Source organism: Triticum dicoccoides, chromosome 2A (genome assembly GCF_002162155.2).
Source record: "Triticum dicoccoides isolate Atlit2015 ecotype Zavitan chromosome 2A, WEW_v2.0, whole genome shotgun sequence".
Taxonomy (NCBI): domain Eukaryota; kingdom Viridiplantae; phylum Streptophyta; class Magnoliopsida; order Poales; family Poaceae; genus Triticum; species Triticum dicoccoides.
The window spans coordinates 65,260,196-65,283,246 of NC_041382.1; the positions used below are offsets into that span (position 1 = coordinate 65,260,196).

General features: G+C 45.0%; 3 protein-coding genes and 1 pseudogene across 3 annotated transcripts; 3 read left to right on the forward strand and 1 right to left on the reverse strand.

The window, feature by feature from the left end:
* Positions 1–2,027: 2,027 nt before the first annotated feature.
* LOC119357601 lies at positions 2,028–3,990 on the forward strand (annotated as a pseudogene).
* A 4,421-nt stretch (positions 3,991–8,411) lies between these two features.
* Positions 8,412–14,652, forward strand: LOC119353266. The gene is made up of 3 exons (XM_037619861.1): positions 8,412–9,724; positions 13,449–13,798; positions 13,876–14,652. Exons 1-3 carry the CDS (start codon positions 8,473–8,475, stop codon positions 14,377–14,379), a joined length of 2,106 nt encoding a protein of 701 aa, XP_037475758.1. The 5' UTR covers positions 8,412–8,472; the 3' UTR covers positions 14,380–14,652.
* Positions 11,582–13,439, forward strand: LOC119353267 (protein ALP1-like). The gene is made up of 3 exons (XM_037619862.1): positions 11,582–12,319; positions 12,390–12,615; positions 12,700–13,439. Exons 1-3 carry the CDS (start codon positions 11,810–11,812, stop codon positions 13,143–13,145), a joined length of 1,182 nt encoding a protein of 393 aa, XP_037475759.1. The 5' UTR covers positions 11,582–11,809; the 3' UTR covers positions 13,146–13,439.
* A 2,123-nt stretch (positions 14,653–16,775) lies between the features above and the next one.
* LOC119353268 (serine/threonine-protein kinase AtPK2/AtPK19-like) lies at positions 16,776–20,630 on the reverse strand. The gene is made up of 7 exons (XM_037619863.1): positions 20,456–20,630; positions 18,283–19,231; positions 18,118–18,200; positions 17,916–18,036; positions 17,657–17,830; positions 17,459–17,563; positions 16,776–17,307 (listed from the first exon to the last, which is right to left on the reverse strand). Exons 2-7 carry the CDS (start codon positions 18,940–18,942, stop codon positions 16,990–16,992), a joined length of 1,461 nt encoding a protein of 486 aa, XP_037475760.1. The 5' UTR covers positions 18,943–19,231; positions 20,456–20,630; the 3' UTR covers positions 16,776–16,989.
* Between the last annotated feature and the right edge of the window lie 2,421 nt (positions 20,631–23,051).

Consider the following 23,051-nt stretch of genomic DNA (forward strand, 5'->3'; position numbering starts at 1 on the left):
CCTCGTGAAGGTGGCGGCGGCTGAATCCATTCGCCGCCGCACCGTCGTATGGGAAGCGCTCGGCCATGCTTTGAACTGGAGACGACGAGAGGAGAGAGAGGAAAGGGGGGATAAATGGCGTTGCGGCGGTAAGGATTCTGTGTGTGTCACCAGCGCGCTGGGGTTCAGCTTATATAGGCGGCGGAGACGCCGCTCATACGCGTGGCCGCCGCGCGTACGTGTGGCGGGCGAGGGGACGCGCGTCGGTCGGTCACTGCGCCGCCCGTGAGGCATCAATGGAGAAGGCTGATCGGCGCAGCAACGCGCGGCAGCTTTGGCATTGATTCACCACGGGAAACGATGCGATGAGGACGACGAAGCGGCGAGAAGAGAGACGAGTCGCTATCAAGGAGGGCCCGTGGCTGTTTCGCACCAAAAACAATTGGCCCGGCGCCCCCGAGCGCCCCCTAGTGTGTCGGGTTTGGGTTGGGTCCGCCGGCGCCAATTTCGGCCCAAGCCGGCGAAAAATGGGCCCTTGGGGCGTGACTGGGCCGATTCTTCGGCGCCGGCGGCCGAAAAGTCATCTGGGGGGCCTTGTTGGGGGCGCGGCTGGAGATGCTCTTAACGGCCTTGACATGGACATTCTTGTTCACTGGCTTCGACCGCAATTGCAAACCACCAGAGTGAATTAGAATCCATCATCAAGAAGTTTCTTAAGGCATGCAAGAAGAAAGGGGGATCAAATCACGAAAGGGATTCGACCCATGTGCTAATTTTCTTAGGCGTTGTTTGGATAAGAGGAATATAGAGAACGCAATCTACGTAAGCCAAGGAAACCGCCTAACCATAAAAATTCTTGTTTGGCTCGTTCAACAACCCCGTGGATAGGGGAAACTCGTTTCCCAAAAACCCAGAATTCCGGGTTTGTGGGAAAACTAGTATTACTCGTTTTTCCACAAACGCGATTAGCATATACAGATGCAACTGCCTTTCTCCGCCCCCGCCTATTCCTCAACAACCTGAGATGGCGCCAATTCTGCTTTTTGCGTCTCACCTTGCGCCCTTTTCACTGCCTATAAAAGACAGACTTTGTTTCCCGCATGTTATACACCCAGATCGCAAAGGGCTGGCTGTGATCCCCATGACAGGCACTGGATGGGAGACGTTGACCTTGGATCTGAAGTTGGTCATCTTCAATAAGGCTCCACATCTCCTTCAGGCTTTCCGTGCATTGTCTTCCCACCTTCAATTAGTATTCCCATCTTCAATCAGGTTCCATGCCTTCACCATCCTACACAGCAGTACGAATTTGTATTTGTAAATATTTTCATGGTACTGTTGATTGAATTAATCTATTTGGTAGTGAACCCTATTTTGAATAAAACCTCTGATAATTTCATATGGGCAATTCCTAGGACATAGTAGATCCAACAACCTGGTAATCTGTTAATCTAAATGATAACACGTATTGTTGAAGGAAAAATTAGAGGCAACTCTGATTAGGGAGTATCGTAAATATGAACATGTGGCACATTAGAGAATCAGATTGCACTATGAATGCCTATATAAATACTAAAATGATCTAACACCGAACCACAATTAGATTATCGATGACTATATATATCAAGTGCAGTAGTTATTTTTTCATGACAAGGATGCAGTTTAAAGCACGCTGTAAGGATAATTTCCCATAAGTATCAATCATATTTATCCAGAATATATAGTGTGCAGTAAGAGCTAAGCAGTGCGCAGATGAAGATTAGAATACCTTGTGATGTCATCTGATGTTGATAGCAGTACTTGGGGCAAGCGAGACCAGATTTAATAGCAAATTAAAGATCTTGGCAGCAACCTAGGAAAATAACTGATAAGGGATGTGAACGGGACATCCCGTTAGACAGACAAGCGACAAAAATTCAAGTGTCCAGTCATAGCATGAACAAAAGATTAGTGGCATGCTCATTTTCTTCCACTTCGTAGATTTATTCCTTTTGAACCAAATGACTCATCTTCCATTATTGCTTCTTGTATCCCCTCTGTAGAAAAATATGGATGATGAGAAGGAAAAAAATTAAGAAGGAAAACACAGATAAAGCTAAGCGCCATGTATGGAAATCTTTAGAGGACAAAATACTGCTGAATATATTAAAAGATCAAAGCCTACATGGAGGAAAAGAAGGAACAGGTTACACAAAGAAAGCATGGCGTGATATCTTAGAACAATTCAATGATTCAAGGGTAGAAAAACTTGAATTACAACAACTGAAAAATCGTCATAAGTACTACAGGAGTTGCAACAGCACCATGGACAGACTTCTAGAACTCACGGGATTTGGTTGGGATGACGACGACAAAATGATAAAAGCTCCAGAAGATATTTGGGAAGAACTAATTAAGGTAAGTTTGTTCAAGTAGAATTCATATAAAGTTTCCATATCCTATTATTAACAAAAACATTAAACAACTTGCAGAAGGATAAGGCTATCCAAGAATATCGAGATAAGGTGTGGCCTAGTTGGATAGATCTTCAAGCCATATGTGCTAGTTCAACAGCATCTGGAGCTGGTGTTGTATCTAGCAAAGGAAAACATGGTGCATGTACGACCAAATCTTCACAAATTGATCTCAATGCGGAAGTTGAAGTACATGACATCGATTCTGATGAAATCAATGCTTCCCCTGGTGTCTTCACCAAGAAGTCAACTACCATTGAGCGAGAAAAAAAAAGTCCCCTGGAAGTGGATCCAAGGAAACTGCAAGAGGACAAAAACGGACAGCCGATGATGCCATAATAGCAATTGATCGCCTTGCAGATGCATCACTTAGCATTGCTGAAGCAAAGAAAACAATAGCACAACAAACTGAAGCTTACTCGGTTAAATCTTGTATGGCAATACTAAATAGTATGAGTAATCTAGATCCCAGTGAGAAACTAAAAGCGGTAAAGTCATTTACAGATGGTGATAAACGGGCCATTTTCATTGAGATGGATGAAGAGACGCGGAAGCTCTGGATTCTTGATCCTTAGAATTTTTGTAATACACCTTTGAGCATAGTATTTTATTTCAGTCGTTGTCGCACTTTACAAGATTCAGAAAACAATTTCACTTATATTTTGTCCGTTTGTGTGAAGTAATAAATATTGTTTTCAGTTTGGTATTGTTCATTGTTATCCGTCTCAAAATGTAATGGAGGCAAAAGTCAGGCTTGATAAGCAAACTCCTTATAGAAACAGACATGGTTATCCGTCTCAAAATGTAATGGCAGTAGTGTCATTTAACATGACATTCTCTTATGTCGCTGCTGGATGGGAGGGTTCTGCATCGGATCAAACTGTTCTAAGATGGGTTCTGACTAGTGGGGGTTTAGTTGTTCCTGAAGGTAAAGTACAATTATTTGTGTATCTACAATATATATAAAGATGCTGAGTTTGATATGAAATTAATGTGCAGGTAAATTTTACCTTGTTGATTCAGGTTACGCAAATACTCCAAGATTTATTGCCCCGTATCGTGGAGATCACTATCATATTGCTTCTTTTCATGGAAGTAATCGGTGATATACTAGTGAGAAGGACTTGTTCAACCATCTACATGCATAGTTGCGGAATGTTGTTGAACGAACTTTTGGTGTTCTAAAAGCTCGTTTTCCAATTCTAAGTAGGAAAGGAGGAATTCCTTATCCATACAGAACTCAAGTGAAAATTGTTATGGCTTGTTGCATTATCCACAACTTCATAAGGAAGGTTAATCATCCTGATGAGTTACTCGACCTTTATCAGGATGATTAACCTTCCTTATGAACTTCCCTATGATGAGTTATTGGTGATCAACAAGTTCATAACTTTATGAGCATGGGGAAACAGAACAAAACACTGACCATGGTGATCAACAAGTTCATGGGCAAGCAAGAGAAGATGATAGAGTTGCTGGTGAGAGAGTTCGTGCTGCCATCGCCCGAGAGTTGTGGACTAAACATCAACAACATAGTGCTCAACTAGAAGATGATTAAATACTGTAATATTTGTTTTCCATCTTCAATTGCAGATATATCTGCATAATTATTGTTGCAACTTTTAATTCTTTATATGGACATGAACTTCCCATTCTTTTATAGGCTTATATGCTCTATCTCTCTATCTCTCTCACCCTCTGCCTCTCCCTCTTTATCTGGAGCTACAAGATGAAATGTTATTGTCTACCAATCTTTTCAGCAAGTAAAGCAACCAATAAACTACTTCAAATTGGTGCATTTTTATGTGACATTCAAGTGTTCCCCTTGTACCTATGCACTAGGTTCTTCAATGGACCAAGTAGATATGTAGCTAATTGCTAAGTCCTGTCAGTTATGAAGTAGTATACTCTCCGCAAGTGCGTGATGTAGACCATGAAAACATGCTAAGAAACCAAAAAGGAAGATAACTGTAGCTTCTCTCGTCAAGTGCATGATGTAGCTCATGTTAATTTACTAGTACAAAACTTGAAAATAATAATCAAACATACCTGCTCCTTTGAATCCCCATCTGCTAGCTTGGAATCCCCATCCACTACAGCTGCCTGTTGCCCCCGGCGCCGCCGATACAGGCTGATGTCGGTGCAGCCTGCACGGCCGGCGTTGAGGGGAGGCAGGCCTGTGCGTTGACCTGAAGCAGGACCGCTCGCTAGGTACAGCTTGTGCGGGGTCGACGGCCGACGAAACGGAGTACGCCTGGGGACCTAGCGTCCAGGGGAGGGGAGGCGAGCAGCAACCAACATCCAGGGGGCGGAGGCACACAGTAGTAGGCGTCCACGCGCGGCGGCGTGTACCTGGCGACCTGGGAGTCCGGCAGCAACCGGTGTCCAGGACGGCGGAGACGCGTCGTACCCGGCGTCCATGCGCGGATTCTTCCACGGGCGAGACGAGGGAGCAGCGGTGTGAGCGAGCGGAGGAGGAATCGGAGGGCAGCAGCAGCTCAACGAGCTTGGATGGATGAGGCCATGGTGTGCGGTTTGGGGAAAGTGAGTCACTCACGGGAGGAGAATAGGAATAGGAGCAGCTAGTAGTCGTGGGCATCCAAACAAGGAACCGGGCCGACCAGTTTTCTAAATTTCCATTCAAACGTAGTTATTTATAAACTGGTTATTCGTAATAAACTGACATAAAACGGGTTTTCCTAGAAATTGGGTAAAAACTCATTTTCTATAATCCTATCACTAATCTCCACTATCCAAACAACGCCTTAGCCATCGAGAAAGTGGGCGTGGACGATGTTGTTGATGTCCCAAAGAACCCGCTTGTTTCCTCCTGCACCGGGGCGGCCGGCAACGGCAGCGGCGACCTTCAGCATCACAGCCGCTACCGCGGCACCTGCACATCACCGAAGAGAAACATGAGTATAGATGCTTGTTTGACACATGGATCGGGTAACAAACTCCATCGCATCAGACATCCTAGTTGGAAACATAAATAAAAATCAAATGAACAGGAGATCGAAAGAGAGACCCAACGACGCAGTCAGGACCAACTTGAGATCCCCTATAGTGGTCGTTCCTGACGGAGCGACGAGAAAGATATATTCGGCAGGCAGGCGGCCCGCGGACGTGTGGCTCACCTCTACTGGCCGCCGGCTGCGAAGCGGCAGCAGGAGCGTCCTGCTGGTTATGCCTAGTGACCGTCGGCGTGTGTTGTTCCGGCTTCGTTCAAAGACCTAGAGAACTGGCGACGTGTTTCTAGCGAGCTCCTGAACGGAACAGAGAGGAGCGGCGACCTCTGATTCCTTTGGTGAAGGCGGCGTCGCGTGGGCGTGGAGGGCAAGCGGAGCGGAGGAGCGATTAGCGATGACTCAATGGAGCGGCGTGCGTGCCTCTGATGGGGCGCTGGGATAAGGAATTTTGGTAAGGGAAGAATTGATATGGAGGGATTAGTGTGATTGGTGGGATTAGTGGGACGCACGGGTGAAATATTCCTCTACGGATGGAGTGCGTTCAGCCATATTAAATTGCTAATTGCACATCTGAGTGGGATTGAATCAGTTGTAACCATTAGATTTTTTAATGAGGTTAATCTAGTGGTGCTAATCAGGCTGGGTACAGTTTCGGGGCTTTAGAAAAGAATTAGTTTGATTGTTTAATATCCTCTCCATTTTAAATTACTATGGATATATCTAGAATTAAAATACATCTAGATACATCCATATTTGCGACAAGTAATTCGAAACGAAGGGAGTAGTAGTATCTTTACTATTAAAGGAGAATCGAACGTCGTGATGTTTTGACCTCCTGTTCCCACCATCTCGTGCGATCGCTACTTCCTCGCCTGAACTCGTGCGAGAAAAAAAAAACTCTACGCAACCCCGCACTAAAAAACGAAGAAACTAAACCGGGAAAACAACTGTCTCCCCACCCGTGCCTCTCGATCCGCCGCCGTGTTGCCCGTGCGGGCACTACATGCCTCTCGCCGATGCTCCCCTCTTCATCCGACGCCACTTCAACGGTCTGCGGCGCCGCGCCGCCCCACACGCTACACTGCCTACCCCGTGCTCTCCCTTGGACGAAGTGGAGCCAGCGGTCATCGCCCACATCACCGAACCTCGCTCCCCGCCCCCCTAGGGGTCCCCCTTCCCAGATTCAGCAAGGTTCTGTTGTGGCCTGATGCTAAATTTGTCCTCCTCAACTCTCTGCTGGCTGATTGATTCGCGATTTTGCAATTTTGTTCCGGCTTGATCGTGTTGCAGTGATGCGGCTGAACAATGCCCCATGGATTTTGTGATTTTGCATTGCCTTGTATTTTTTGCTTATTCCTGATGTATGATCGTGTTGTAGTGACGGAGCTGAACATTGCTCGCTACTAAGTGCAGCCTTGTGTGCTTCACGATTAAGCTTAATAATCCTGTCAAAACAATTTCTGCTATGCGATATCTATTACCTTGTTAATTAGTGAAGAGGAATCCAGAGTCATGTCATGTGAAATTATCTTTAAGGAGATAACATCCAGCGAGTTAAATTATCTTGAATGTCCACGTTGTGGAACTAATTTTTTTGCAAGATTCCAATTCCAGTAACTTGATCACAACAGGAATCATAAGAACTTATTTTTGCTTGATTCCGGATTTTTCTTGGAAATAAGCTATGTTTTCTGCCATCATTTGCTTCACCTTGATTCCGGATAACTTGTTCATATGCTAGAATTCATCTAACATGCAATTATGGAGAATCTTTCAGGGAACTATACATTGGAGTGTGATTTTAGACCGGAGATTATATAAGTGATGCAATGTATATAAAGATGCATGATATCTGTATTCAAGCGGCATGTTGATTCATGAAGATATTTTCAATCATTTGTACGAGTAAGGAATTAGATGCTATGCACTTGATGTGAAATTAGGTTAGAATTTTTTTTATGATTTATGTAATATGTGTCTGTAAAAGATGTTGATTCATGACGAATGACATTTTCAATTGTTTATACGAGTAAGGAATTAGATACTATGCACCAGATATGAATTACGGTTAGAATTTTGTTATGAATTCTACAATGTGCATTAGTCCATGATGAACCAGGGCCAAGCACAACGCGAAGGAGCCACATGGAGATCGCGGTTAATGGGTGAGACATCGACTTCAGCTGGACGGAGTCATCCAATATGGTGTATGGAGGAGATGACCACGCGATGTGGACCTGAGCCTCCATCCTGCTACTAACGACGAGGTCGATCCGGCTGCACCCGGGCTGGGGCGATGAATAAGCCCGTGGAATGCTATTCTTCTGATCTCCCCATTGGTTGCAGGTATGCTCCTATTGGGTTAGTCTGATTAAGAGTTACGGCTAGAGATGATTCCCGTAGATGATGTGTCTTGTGTTTTTTCTCATGTATTTTATACTGTCTTTTTTCACCACTGCATGGGTGATGTAATACTGCGTTTGAGGAAAATTTGCATCACTTCTCTCCTATTTTGATTTGTGGGTCTACTCCATTAACTAACATTGATGCTACATTTCCCCCTCTTTTTTCTAATTTGGAGTGTGGCTGTCCATAACGGTTGATTACTTAATTACTGGCTCTACACTCTGAATTTTATGTCAGAGATGAATGACACCCGACTGACTTAGCATGCAACACATTCTTTTTAGTTGAGGAAACAACCAATGATTCTGTATTGCATGCTAAAAATTCGGATTACAACAAATTCAGAATCCAATTTTTTTAATTGAGGTCAAAGTTTTGGTCCATGCCTTTATGTTTCGAGGATTACAATGGTGTATTTATGTTTTGAGTATATATAAATTTGATACCCCGTGGCAATGCACGGACAATCAACTAGTAGATATAGATATAGAAAAAACAAAGAGAGATTTTGCATGCGTTTGACAGTCATCGTACTGGGCGTGGGGAGTTTGTACATTTGCCAAAAGGCCCATCAAAATGACCAAATTCCAGTCGTAACCGCTGCCTTCCTCTTCCCCAAATCCCGTGCTAAAACCAAAATAGGGTTTCTCGCCACCGGCGGCGGGATGGGCCGCAACTCAGCGGAGCACCGCCGTCAGTGCCCTCCGCGGCGGCACGCCCCCGAGGATATGGCCTCGCTGCCGATCCCCGACGAACTCCTCGCCGAAATCTTCGTTCGCCTGCCCACCCCAGCCGACCTCGTCCTCGCCTCCGCCGCCTGCGTCTCCTTCCGCCGCGTCGTGGCCGACCGCTCCTTCCTCAGGCAGTTCCGCAAGCTCCACGCGCCGCCCCTCCTCGGCTTCCTCGGCCCGCACACCGGCTTCGACCCCGCCGAGCGGCCTCACCCCTCCGCATCTGCGGCCAGCGCCGTCGCCCTCGCCGCCGACTTCTCCTTCTCGTTCCTTCCGCCCCCCGGCCCCGCTCACCGCTGGGCTGTCTGGGACGTCCGCGACGGCCGGGTCCTCCTCCGCGGGATGCCCCTGGAAGATTCTCATGGAGTCGTCTTCACAGAGACGGTGGTGTGCGACCCTTTGCACCGGAGGTACCTCATGCTTCCCTCAATCCCTGACGACGTAGTAGCTACCGTGGAGGGGCCACGCCCACATTCATGCGAGATTTTCCTTGTTCCCGAAGGCGGCAATGAGGACGATGAGTCAACAGCCGCTGAAGAGACGTCATTCAGAGTGATCTGGATGGGGCACTATGAAGATAAGCTCATCACCTATGTCTTCTCTTCCAGCACCAGACAATGGCAAGCCATTCGATCCCTTACCTGGACCAATTTGTCAGCTGGCTCGCTATCATCGACAGAGACGACACTCTTCTGCCAGCGCCAATACGCGTATGGCTGCTTTTACTGGCTGCCAAATTCGAAGCATGGAATAAAAATGTTGGTGCTCAACACCCGTAAGATGGAGTTCTCCGTTGCTGAACCCCCAGCTGAACCCAGAGTTTGTTACAGACATATAACCATGGTGGAGGCAGGAGAAGGCAGGCCCGGGCTGGTTGTCCTTACATACGGCCCACGCGGCCACATTTATACCATTTGGAGAAACAATAATGGGAGTTCCAGCCAATGGCAAAAGGATAAGGTAATCCCACCCTCACCGGGATCTGGGTACGTGCTCAGACAGTCGATGGGGACACATTTGCTTTTGAATCACTGGGGGTTCTCATCCTTCGACGAAGAATTATGCACAGACTTATGCACGTTGGACATGAAAACATTAAAGATTGAGAGAGTGTGTGCTTCCACAGTGCAGAGCTTCGCATATAGCAACTATCCACCATCATTGTCGTCACCGACAATATCAAATGGTAAACTCTCTGTTGCTTGCTCTTCATTCTTCTCACATAGCTTGTCTGATGCTTGATAGTTGGCTATAATCACTGATTCTCATTTACACGTTTCATAGTTGTTAATTCTTTTGTGCTTGTGATAGAGCTGATCAGGCTTAGGAACATTATTGTGATTTGTTTGTTAGTCTGTCCTAAATGCTACTTTAATAGGACACAAGGAAAGATGTTGAACACGACGAGTACCATTTTGGAGGCATCATGAATTCATAAAAAACACTAGATCACGAGGACCATTTTGGCAAAAATTGTTGTTGTGGTCAAGCTAATCGAGAAGGAATACAAGTCTAAAATTATTTTCACCTCCGGATTGTTTCAACTTGGAAACAATCGTTGCGGGTAGCAGGAGTTTATTTATCTCTTTTGATAGATATAATGAGACAGAGAAGTCACGTTTTGTTCATCTTTACACCTACAAATCCATTTATCATATTGACTCCAGATGAATATAAGTAGGAATAACTGGTATGGTTGCAAATAAACACCCAAGCAATTTCTACCACTAATGCATCTCCTGTGTATATTGTGAGGATAATTGAAGGGGTGAGCTTGATTAATTTCTCAAGGGTGTTGCCATGCAAATAGCGAAAAATTGATGTGCTCGGGAACTATTTGATTTGAAATAAGACTGTCAAGATAAATTAGATGCAGGGCAACCATGTTTTTACATAGTTAAAAGTTTTGAACTTGTTGCCTATCCTTCAGGGCGCATGCTGAATGCAAGTAGTTTTTTGATTGTCACTACCTAGACCTGAGTTTCTATTCCTTGACTTGACTTAGAAACTTGGTACGCTACTAGGTAATTTATTAAGTCCTGCAGCGAGAAGCCACCATTTCTTTTATGACTTTAAGTTCTGCTGTGATTCATTTCTAAATGATTGTATGCCTTTGTGTTGTTATGTGTTTACTCTTGTACTGCAAATTACAATCTTAAAAAATACAGAATTGAGTGTTTGAGGTCAATACTGCTAATTGGAACATTGGGGAAAAGAGTTCCAGGCGATTTTCCATGCATCATGTTGTGTTGTTTGGTTTAAGACCTACTCCCTCCATCCCATAATATAAGAGCGTTTACACTTGTGTAAAAAATGCTCTTATATTATGGGATGGAGGGAGTAGTATTTTATCTCAGCTATTCTGCTAGCTTCTTCATGTGTTTCCTCCTAAGCAATTTTCCAACTTGTTACCCAATATAAAGACCCAAGGTTTATTCCTTTTGCTAACAAGTTTCTGAAGATCTGAATTTTTTTTGTGTGCATAATTTCGACAAATTAGACGGCTATTGAGGAGGAGGTAATGGAACAAGGCGCGGAGACGCTGTAAGGGTGTGTTCGGTTGCTGTCATGGGATAGAATGTCATGGGTCCGACCCATTCCAAAAGCCCATTCCCGTGTTCAGTTAGCCGAAGGGCCCAGAACCCACCAGTCCCAGAAAACCGAATATTCGGTGATTATGCGGAACCGACGCATACCTCCAAATCGGCCGGACGACAGAGAACGAGCCCTCGAGCCCTCGTTCCCCTCGCACGCAGCCCCCCTCCCGCATCTCAGCGCCGCCAACCTCCCACATCTCTCCCTCTCTCGATCTGCCACTCCTCCCTCTCCAGCGCCGATTCCCTCTCCTCCTTGTCGTCTCTTCCCTCTCCAGCGCCGATTCCCTCTCCTCCCCGTCGTCTCTCCCTAGATGGCGCACATCTGCAGCTCGGCGGCGACCTAGGACCGGGTGGAGACCTACCTGGCAGCGGCAGGAGAGGAAGGAGCGGCCGGAGGTGTGCCTACAGATCTGGATTGGCGGCTAGCAACGAAGCCAAGGTATGGTTCCTACTCCTTTGTATACGCTTGATGGGTACAATGGATGGATGGCAGATTTTTATTTCCTGTGTGTGCCATGTTCCTCCTCTATTTGTTCCATATATATGTGATGCTGCCTACTGTGTAGATCTATGATTACCCCAAAAAATTTAATAAGTGAGGCTGTGTACTCACCAGATCCATGGTTACAAGTCATTAGTAGTCATATATTTTTGACTGTATGCATCACTTGTAGATGGTCAGCAAGATGAACAAAAGAAAAAGGATGGCTAGGGGAGCAGCTGTTTTTGTTGCACTAGCTGCAATGGCAGTCATTGTTCGGGCAATTATAAGGAAGAGGAGACCACGTATTACCTATGGCCCAATGCATGAAAGAGATCGAATCAGATATGACTATCTAAACCAGAAAATTTGGCAAAGCGATGTGTTATGCAAAAACATGCTAAGGTTTGAAAGAGCAGCGTTCTTTCGCTTGTGTGGCATATTGAGGGATCGCAACTTGCTAGAAGATAGTCCACATCTTAGTGTGGAGCAACAATTGGCAATGTTTTTGCATACAATTGGGCATAACCTTCGGAATAGGGTTGTTTCTGCCAATTTTGGTAGATCATATGGCACAACCAGCATCTATTTTAGAAAGGCTCTTCATGCCATAGGCGAGCTTCGTAATGATTATATAAGGCCACCATCATTGGAAACCCCCGCAAAAATTGCAGGAAATCATCGATTTGACCCATATTTTAAAGTAATTTCAGAGACTATTCCTTAGCTATCTAGGCTATATGATATGCCATTTAATACTGGTCTCTATATAGGATTGTATTGGAGCTATCGATGGTACACATGTGCGAGCAGGGGTTACCAAAGATGTGGAGCCTTCTTTTCGTGGTAGGAAGGCCTTTACCACTCAAAATGTGATGGCAGCAGTAGATTTTGACCTCCGCTTCACATATGTGTTGGCTGGTTGGGAAGGGTCCGCACACGACGCGACTGTCTTAGCTGATGCATTAACTCGTGAGAGAGGCTTACAAGTACCACCTGGTAAGACGTTGACCTAGATAGAAATTGTCCATCTGTTACTGCCTTACGAAACCATTGTAACCAATATTTATTTTTATTTTTTAGGAAAGTACTACCTAGTTGATGCCGGTTATGGAACCAAGCCTGGGTTCTTACCACCTTTTCGTGGCGTGAGGTATCATTTGAATGAGTGGGGCAACAATCCGGTCCAAAATGACAAGGAGCTATTCAACCTTAGGCACTCATCTCTACGGGTGACGGTAGAGAGGGCTTTTGGATCTCTCAAGAGGCGTTTCAAAATTTTAGATGATGCCAAACCATTCTTCACTTTCCCGGTCCAAGTTGACATTGTTATAGCTTGTTGTGTTCTTCATAATTATGCACTATCACAAGGGATCGATGAATTCATTATACCGGAAGTGACATGGACCACCCAACCAATTCGAACATCAAGGCAACAATTAAGTGACAATAGGGCCTTGGTAGACCATAGGCTACAAATTGCTGCCCAAATGTGGGAAGATAGGCAACTTATATATGCCAATTTATGAGTGCAGTGCACTATGTATTTGTAATGTTTATGCAACTACCTTTGCATTCATTTGATGGCTGGACAGATTGTGGTATTTGTTATGTCAAACCATGTATTTGTGATGATTTCATCATTTTTATTGCAACATTTTGATGGCTGGACAGATTGTGGTATTTATTATGTCAAATCATATATTTGTGATGATTTCATCCTTTTTATTGCAACATTTTGATGGCTGGACTGATTGTGGTATTTATTATGTCAAACCATATATTTGTGATGATTTCATCCATTCTTTTGCAATTTTTTGATGACTGGACAGAAATGGACAATGTTCAAGTTACCGCTGCAAGTGGAAACTCCGGGAAAAGTGGGGTCATTGTATGGACCACTTCCATGACCAACACTATGCTAGGTTTTTTGGCTGACCTTGTTGCTAAAGGGAAGAGAACTTCTAGTGGATTCAGGGAGACACATCTCAAACAATGCGCTGCTGTTTTGAACGAGCAATTCAAGCTAACTATCACCTCTGATCAAGTTAGAAACCATCTCAAGAAGTGGAGGAAGATTTGGGTCAGGGTTGTCAATTTGAAGAATTTAAGTGGAGCTCTATGGGATGAAGATACTTGCACAATTAGGCTCAACGATGAGCACTATGCAGGTCATTGTATGGTAAGCTTCTTATAGTATGAACGATATCATCTCATTTTCTACCTTCATTATGCTAATGACTTGCAAAATTTTTGTAGACCCACAAACCTGATGCTCCCTTCTTGAATAACCCAATTGAACACTTTCATGCTATGGCGACCATTTTTGGAACAACCGGGGCTAAAGGGATGAATGCAAGGTCTGGAAATGATCTCCTTTCTATTGACGTCGATGATGAGGAGAATGGTGAGGTGAATGGTGAGATCAACACGTCACCGCAAGTTGGTGAGTCTTCTGACCTCAAAGGACCACCAAAAAAGAAGGCCAAGGTGGTGAAAGTTCTAGAGGATCCACTAGGTGCCATTCTCAAAGATGGGTTTAAACTTGTGGCTGAAGCTCTTGTGAAATCTGGTGGAGATGATGATGATATACCCGATGACCTTTGGGATGTAGTCTCTTGTTTGAAAGAATTTGATGAAGAGCACCTTGCCCATTACTATGCTCATCTTGTTGACAACCCCAAGACTGCAAGGGCCTTCATGAAGCTTTCCGAAACCAACAAATCTGTTTGGGTGAGTAGGTATGTGAAGAAGAACTTCTAAATTTGATATGGTTGTCAAGTATGTGAACTTGGCATGTATGGCTGTAGTGCCATTGGGTTGCTTTTGGATGTTTGGTATGTGAACATGTATGGCTGTAGTGCCATTGGGTTGCTTTTGGATGTTTGGTATGTGAACATGTATGGCTGTAGTGCACTTTCCTTGGTTATTTGTATGTGAAAGACATGTACTGCCTATTTGTATGTGAAAGACATGTATGTGCTGATTGCTTTTGGATGTACCAAATGAACTTGCTACATGATTGCCATCTTATGATATTGCTGGAAATTGTGTTCTTTGTCAATATATATTGTTATGTTGTTTTTTTCTTGAAAATACAAATGAAATGCTGCCGAAAATTTGAATTTTTGTTCTTCCATTCTTCATTCCATTCTTCCAAACCAAACACTGGAATGGAACCAACCTGTTCTACTTTTTTGCACCTACCAAAAACAAGAACGGAACCGACCCGTTCCTCTGGAATGGAACCATTCCATTCCGTGACAGTTGGCTCCTCAACCAAACACACCCTAAGCTGAAGGGCGCGTAGATTGCCATCACGATGAGAGTACTGCCGATGATGCAGATGCTGGAGGTCAGGCTGATGTGTTGAGGGTTGGAGATGGTGCCTATTAGGGCTGTGCTGCAACTTGAAAATAGGCTCGTGGTATGTATGTAGTAGGGTGCTTTTGGTTGTACTCCCTCCGTTCCGAAATGTAGGTCTTTGTAGAGATTCCACTATCAACTACATATGGATGTATATAGATGCATTTTAAGTGTAGATCCATTCATTTTGCTCCGTATGTAGTCCACCAAGTGAAATCTCTACAAAGACTTATATTTAGGAACGGAGGGAGTAATATGGTATGTATGTGATGATGGTGTGACTGCATAATCGATGTTGGTGGTGAGAGCATAATCGATGTTTAGTTTCTGTGCAATTAGTATGCTGATTACGGCTCTGTACTAATGTTCCTCAAAAAAATCAGTGAGGTATTTGGAACTAATGTAAAAGGCCAAGATGTTTTGTTAAAAGTCAATTTTCCCTGTTCTGCTAAATTGTGTTGAATCAGATTGCTAGTTTATTTGAATATCAGTACGTTGTTTCACAAATCAGAGCCAAGCTCGATGACAGTAGTAGTGTGTGTTTCGAATGTGTATCATGTCTTATAAGAGATGCCATTTTACCAATCTTGTTTTAGAACGCTCAGGCCATGCTTTGTGCTGGTGACATACAGGTTATGATAATCCAGCTTTTCTAGCATGTTTTTGCCTATTTCTGTTTATGGCTCTTAAGTTTTCCATGATTCATCCCCTTATCTTCACCAGCCTTTGTTTGGGCCATGTATTCCAACCTGTAGTGGAATTCACAGCGAGAAACACATGTAAGCAAGTCTTTGATGTTATTTATATTTCTGTCGAGGTCAATATTATTATGTCAGTATGGCAGTAGGCAAGAAGAGTTCTGGAGGTTGCTTCTCCATGTGTTGTATGTGCTTTGCTTTGAGCCCTGGTATGGTCTAAATGCTGTCCAAATGGTTCTGGGAAACTTTTGAGAGATCCATGTATCAATATGACTATAGGCAAGGTTCATTCCCTAGAAAATTTTGAAACAATTCCACAAATTGAAGCGCAGATATATAACTAATCTGGGAAACTTTCAGCTAACGGGAACCATTGGTTTGAGAGATTCATGCTTCTGGACGTTTAGCTTCAAAATTTGACTGAATTTTAACAGAAATTTCAAAGTTTCCAGACATATTACAAAAAATCCCAGAAATTGAAGAATGCATATATGACTGATCTGAGAAAGTTTCAGCTCACGTGGATCATTGGTTTGAGAAATTCATGCTTCTCAACTTTCAGCTTAAAAATCTGACTGGATTTGGTTAGGAAGTTCAAAGTATCCAGAAAAAAAATGAAAACAATTCAGAAATTCAAGAATTTGTCAGCGGACATAGAATTTTTGGTCGGCAAATTCAAAGGAATCATTGAGTGAAAAATGAAAACAATTCAAAATATCACTAATCTGTGAAAGTTTGTCTTGGCGCACATTCTCTTGGAAGCCGACGGCTGCAGTTCAGCAAAAGAAGGTTTGTCCGAGACCTTACTGGCCCACATTCTCTTGGAAGCCAACGGCTGCAGTTTATGACTGTCACCTCCTGCAGCAGCAGCACGGCTCGCCCAAGGGCCAGCTTCAGGAACGCAACCTGGTTTGTCCCCCCGGTGAACTGATCGAACACCACCTTCTTGACACGCGACTGCACGCATCCGATCAGACCGACCCCCTGCCAGAAGGTGGAGTTGAGCTTGTCCATGGCCTTGGCTTCACCGTGGTCATCCTAGTAGTCGGTGTCATTGTCGGACATAGAATAGATATAGAATTTTTGGTCGGCAAATTCAAAGGAATCATTGAGTGAAAAAGGAGCAGAGAAAGGGCCGACTTCTCAACTTCTCTAGTTGCTCTCTGTTTCCAACTTCTCATTGCCGCAAGTAAAGCAGATGCACAAGAATCTATACATCATACAGGCCATAGAACACAGCGGTTCAGTGAATGAACTAGATCAAAATTGCGCACACCCGTTTCGGGCGCACTAGAGTGAACCTTGCAGCCTAGCTAGAGCTCGAGGGCGGCTTCAGGTCATGGAGGAACGGCGCGGGCCTGACGTAGGTGAACCCCGCGAAGTTGCCTTGCCCGCCGCCGGCAGTGACGGGGGTGGCGGCCGGGGAGTCCAGCACGGGCGTGTTGGTCCAGCACACGTCGAAGTTGGCGATGCAGGTCAGGCCGGCGACGTCGGGCCGGAAGCTCGGCTGGATCTCCCTGGCGTCCAGCTTCCTCCAGTTGATCGGCTTGAACCACTTGTGCTTCTTTATCTCGTCGCTGCCGCCAGGTCCGGTTCCCAGCCGCTTGCCGGCCTCTTTGTGCAGCAACTGAAATATTGCAATATTTTAGATAATAAAACAGTTAACTGGCCAGTTTCCCTCATGCTGTTTTTTGTTCTGTAAGACCACTATATGGTACTATTTGTGCTATGAGTTACTACATGATGTATAATGAAATCAAACAAGTTGGAAAACGTACTCCTTTCAGCAGTGAGTGAGCTTCACTAGTCAAAAACGGAGGAAGCTTCAACTTCTCCTTCACTATCTTCTGCTGAACTTTGTCTCTGTTCCCAACAAACGGGGGCTGCAAAGAGTAGGAAGTTATAAGCCATGACACGTCTGCACAGAAAACCTCTCGGATGATAAGCTTGACATCCCATACAAATATGCAACTCACCTTGCCCGTCAGCATTTCAAACAGGAGGATTCCTACACTCCACCAATCTGCGGCCTTATCATGCCCCTGGCCCTGAATAATTTCAGGGGCCATATACTCGAGAGTGCCACACATCGAGTTTGATCGGGTGTTCTCACGGAATTCTTTCGCAAGGCCGAAGTCAGTTAGCATGGCCTATAACAGCGGCACAAGCAAATAGATGTCAGATAATCAAAGAGAAGACAAAACGGGATTGTTGGTTGCAACAAAGAATTCTTACATGGCCTTCAGCATCCAATAGGATGTTCTCGGGCTTAAGATCTCTATGCATAATCCCATTAGCATGGAGGTGGGCTACAGCAGATATAATCTCAGCCGTATAGATTCGTGCAAGTTCCTCCCTGTTAATATGAAAGGGTTTAGTTTAAAGGCATGTGCAGCTATCTTTTAGCAAACAAAATTACTAACAAGTGAAACAGCACCTAAATAATCCTTGCTTGTAGAGCTGAAAGAAGAGATGCCCCCCGTTTACGAAGTCCAGGACAAGGTAAAGTCGATATTTGGTCTGCACAGGCAAACTGTTTGAATGTTTGTACCAAGATATGAATGCCAACGCAGAGATGACAATATGTATACACATGACCTACCTGAAAGGAGTACCTCAGCTGCACTACATAAGGATGGTCAACTTTTGTCAGTATGTCTCTTTCAGCTTTCATGTACTCGGAATGGTTTTTCTCCAGTATCTTGTCCTTCCTCATGACTTTCATTGCATATATTTCTGAAGTACCCTTCTTTCTCACCTGAAAGACTTTGCCAAATGCCCCTTGGCCTACAAGCTTCAAGATTTCAAAGTCATCAAGCCCAACACCCTCATCCTCAGTCACGGCATCACCAAACTCTTCATCACTGAACTGCTCTAGGTTAAGTTCCTTTTCTTCTGTAGTGTGACCTACAAGTTCTGATGATCCATCTGCTATGTTTAGAGTGAGCTTGCCAAGTCCCAAAGAGCAGCTAACAAGTGATGATGGACCAACAAGAGAATGTGACCGCTTGAAGATGACCGCAGGATCATTATAAACCTCCTCAGGGGACTCAACGGGAGCTGCAGGGCTGTCAGGATCAACAACACAAAGTTCTGTTGCTGTCTCGACTGGACTGGAACCAAAAACATCAGAGAAATCATATTCAGCATTTTCAGAGGAGACAACGCCCGGGGGATCCATGGGGAGAATTGTCTTTGTAGTAAAGAGCTTGGGTCCTTGTGCAAGCTTTACTGCCAGAGAGGATGTCTGAGAAAAAACCATCTATCAAAGGCCAATGCAGCCGAGTATGGCAGCTCCAGGGCAAGTCTCCGACTTACTGAAACTAATGACTCCTGCTACATTGCATTCTCAAGTAGGCTCGCTCCACAATTTCCAAGGATGTAAAATGATGTACTGCTGTGAACAGAGAGGCCTTGAACAAGTTGAAGTTTCCACTATGAATTGGCCAAGTATCCTGCGAAAAGGCAGATCAAAACGATGCTGCTGTTCCCTGCTGAATATGACTTGCTTGATGCCAGTGTTGTTCTTCCTGGACTCGTGAAGCAGAAATCTAAAACGGACACAGAACAGATAAATTGTCAGTCTCATCTAGTATTGGAAGAAATCTAAAAAGGAAAGCAACATTTGCAGGACAAGTATTAGATAGGGATACCCTGTGCAAACGACCAATATCTTCTGTAGGGGAATCTATAAGAACATGGTACAAACGGTTACTGTAGTCAGTTCTAAGAATATTTATCTTGCTAGGATTTAAACCTTCACTGACACCAGAAGCAATCATGTGTTGCAGGAAAACTCTCTCGACATCAACAAAACTAAGGGACAATCAGTTGACTACTGGCAGGATCTCAGTTTGCATCACCGACCATCAGCACCTATCACTGGCCTCATTTGAAGCTCCCACACAGCAATCAGCAAGGAAGAAGCCGGCGGATGACTCTGCGGCTTCACCACTTAGGCCGCGATTGGTATGGATGTAACTGAATACGGGTGTAATTTATTTACACGTGTAACTTACAGGCCAAGAGCTATTTCCAGGTCAAAAACAAAACGACGGGCTGAGGTCTGTATTAGTTTTACGGGGGTATTTGTAATGGAAACGATAATCCAAACGACGCCTTACAGATATGTAAGGTGCATCACTGCATCATCAGCAGTTCGAGCATCTTGAATGCCCTCAAACATCCTGAACAGTGAACAGTGTGCATAGTGTACTAAATTCCCAGCACAAGGAAGCTGGAGCTTTGCAATCTATCAAGGAGAAAAGATTTCTCGAAAGTTACTTCCAGATTCTTAGAACACAAAGGCATACATGCTTTCTAAAAGCAGGACAACGTGCCTTTAGTCCAAAATTGTACTTCCAACTTCCACAATCCTACCATCCTAACCACGCTATGCTCAACACCTCGACTCAGCCTAGCATCGGCATTCCTTTGCTGAACAACCAATCAATTAGCAACGGATTCCCGATATAGATCGAACTCCACCCCACTGACACAGCAACGATTAAAACCGCACGCTACTCTTTCCCCGCTCGACCGCATCGAAATCACTGCAACCAAGCCATCACCCCAGAAACCACGAGATCCGCAGTGGGGAACGAGAGGTAAGCGAGAGAGAGAGCCAATCCAGCGGACAAACCCAGATCGAGGAACCGAAGGCGCGGGGCTAGTCTATCTGCTCTCTCACTTCCCGCGAGCGCTGCGTCCGTCAGTAAATCGTAGTTCAGATAAGGGGCGAGACCAAACCGCGGGGAGGGGGTGGGGGAGCTCACCTTGCGTGATCCGCGGAGGTGCGCGCGGTGCCGGCGACGCCCCGGCGAGCTCCGCTCCGGGCGGTGGGCGAGGAGCGCGGTTGGTGGAGCGAGGTGGGCGGCCTGGGGGAGGAGGGGAAAGGCGACGGACGACGGACGGACGGGGCGCGCCGCGTCCGGTCAACTACGCGGGCTGGGTGCCTGGGTCAGGCCCACTTCCAGTGGGTGGGTGGTTGGTTATGGCCAGATTAGCCGCGCCGCCGGGTGGGTCCCTCTTATGCAAGGGGAAAAGAGGATTTCCCGCGAATTGGATATGCTTGAGTTGTCACTGCCAACATGGGTAAAGCAAAAGCATATCCCTAAAAAAAAACATGTCCATTGCCTCCAATTCCAACCGTTGGATCTGAGATGAGTGAACCAGAATTGAGCCCCCCCCCCCCAACCGCACACGACTGCCTACGATGTTGCCATTTGCCCTCTTCCCGCCTCGTCATGGCGCACTGGTTTACAATTTCTCGCCTCCTAGGTCTTTGGCACCTATGCAGACACACGAACGAAATAGTCTTTAGGGGTAGTCTCTGTGACTCTCACTCATCTGCAGGGCCTGCAAGACGATGCCGTCCTCTACCCTGTGCGCCTACCAACCGATCATCGGGATGATGTCGAAGCCTAGCTCTCGTTTGTGTGAGTGGGTTGTAATGTGCTCGTGAGCTTAGGTTTTTCTCATCTCGCTTGTGTCTGCCATGTACGTAAAACCTTGCCCACCTTTTCTCTTGGCCTTTTTTAATGGAATTTCAGCTTGAAAACCTCTCTTCCAAGTGAATTTCTGAAGAAAAAAGGCGATGCATTGGCTACAATGATTAGTCGTCACAAAATACATTGAATTTGACCTTGTCTGGAGTTTCGTATAGTTACATACCTCTGAGAGTTTTACATATGTGATTAATGTGGCACAGGAAAGACCATTGTAACTTTTATAAGTTATTATATACTTAAATTTTGAATAGGAACTAGCATGGAGGTAACATAAAACATAAAATCTCTAATCACCCATGTAGAATCTCATCCAATCTAAGCTAGACTTGGCCAATCCGCACCCCTAAACTTCCACGAACACACCCGTGGACGCAACCACATACAATCCCGGACGGCCCCTCATATTGGCTGTCAAACAGGCGCACTTTCTCAAATTAATGCATGTCCATGCACGTCCATGATACACCTGAATATCACACGTAAATAACAACCGTTGGTGGCAAAAATACATAGTTCGAACATTAAAAAGAGTGCATAATTCATTGGCTTTTGTTGTGGGTCCACATATGCTCTACAACATCATTGAATTGTTATGTGTGCATGTGATGATCTCGAAGATTCTCATGCATTTGCAGAAAATTAGTAAGCTCACATTCGTCTTGTTGTTCCGGGTTGTTGACTTGTTCCCCGGGTTTGCCAAAACCATGGGTTCGAGCTACCCCTTCACCTCATCCTCGTCAATCATATTCTGGAATTCTGGGAGATGACACAACATGTCATTAGCTGCCATAAAGTCTCTAATTCCCATATTATTGCAGCTCCACGAACAATTCCCCTATGAGCTTGGAGTACCCCGAATGCCCTCTCCACGCCCTTCCTAACTGCTTCTTGCATTGTTGCAAAGTGGATTTGCTTGTTTCCGCAGGGATCAGATATGGTCTTCACAAATGTCGCCACACTGAGAATAGATACCATCGGCAAGGTAGTACCCCATGCCGTGGTCACGGCTGTTGACATTGAAGCTGCACAACGACGTTTCTCTACAAAGTCTCTTAAACACGGGAGATCACTAAAGCACATTAATGTCGTTGTGAGAAAAAGACGTTCAAAAGAAAGCATGCAAAATCCACAAGTCATGTGATGCCACTTTTTCAATATGATGGTGGCCTCTTTGCGGTGTGACCTTGATACATCCTGCACAAACCTTTGGGAAAATTCTTTCATTGTCAATGCATGCAATCAATTGAACCAAGCATAACTGAAAAACCTCTTGCCTCTTCAATAGCCAATAACCTTTTATGCATCTTGCACATTTGGTTCTCTTAGACACTCTGCTCCAAACAACCTCCACCACAGCACGGGCAAACTTAACAATTGTCTTTAGGCATGTGCTCTCTCCCATCCGTACCATCTCACTAACGGCATCGGTGACGGTACTAAGTGCAAGCATGCTCACAATAGCCATGCATTTCTGCTTAGCAAATAACGACAGTTCTTCGCAACAATTCCCGATGAACTTAATGTAGGGATAATGTGCCTCCACTCCTTCCACCACACTCAAGAACAAGAGTTTGGCATACAGAGGCATCGACGAGACCATTCATCAAGAATGTTGGTTCGGGATTAAAGTAGTCCTCGTAGAGCAGCCGTGCTTCGAAGACCCTATCCCGGTTTAGAACTCTTCTACTGTTGATCGAACCCTTGAAGTTTAGAATGTGCTCCACCTCTCGGCCCATTTCTCGTTGGATGCTCACGATCGAACCCTTGAAGGCAAGACGATGGATTCGAATGGTTCATCGAATGAGGACTATGCACCGACAAAGCTTGATGAATTAATTCAAATGGAGATCGTTGATTCGTA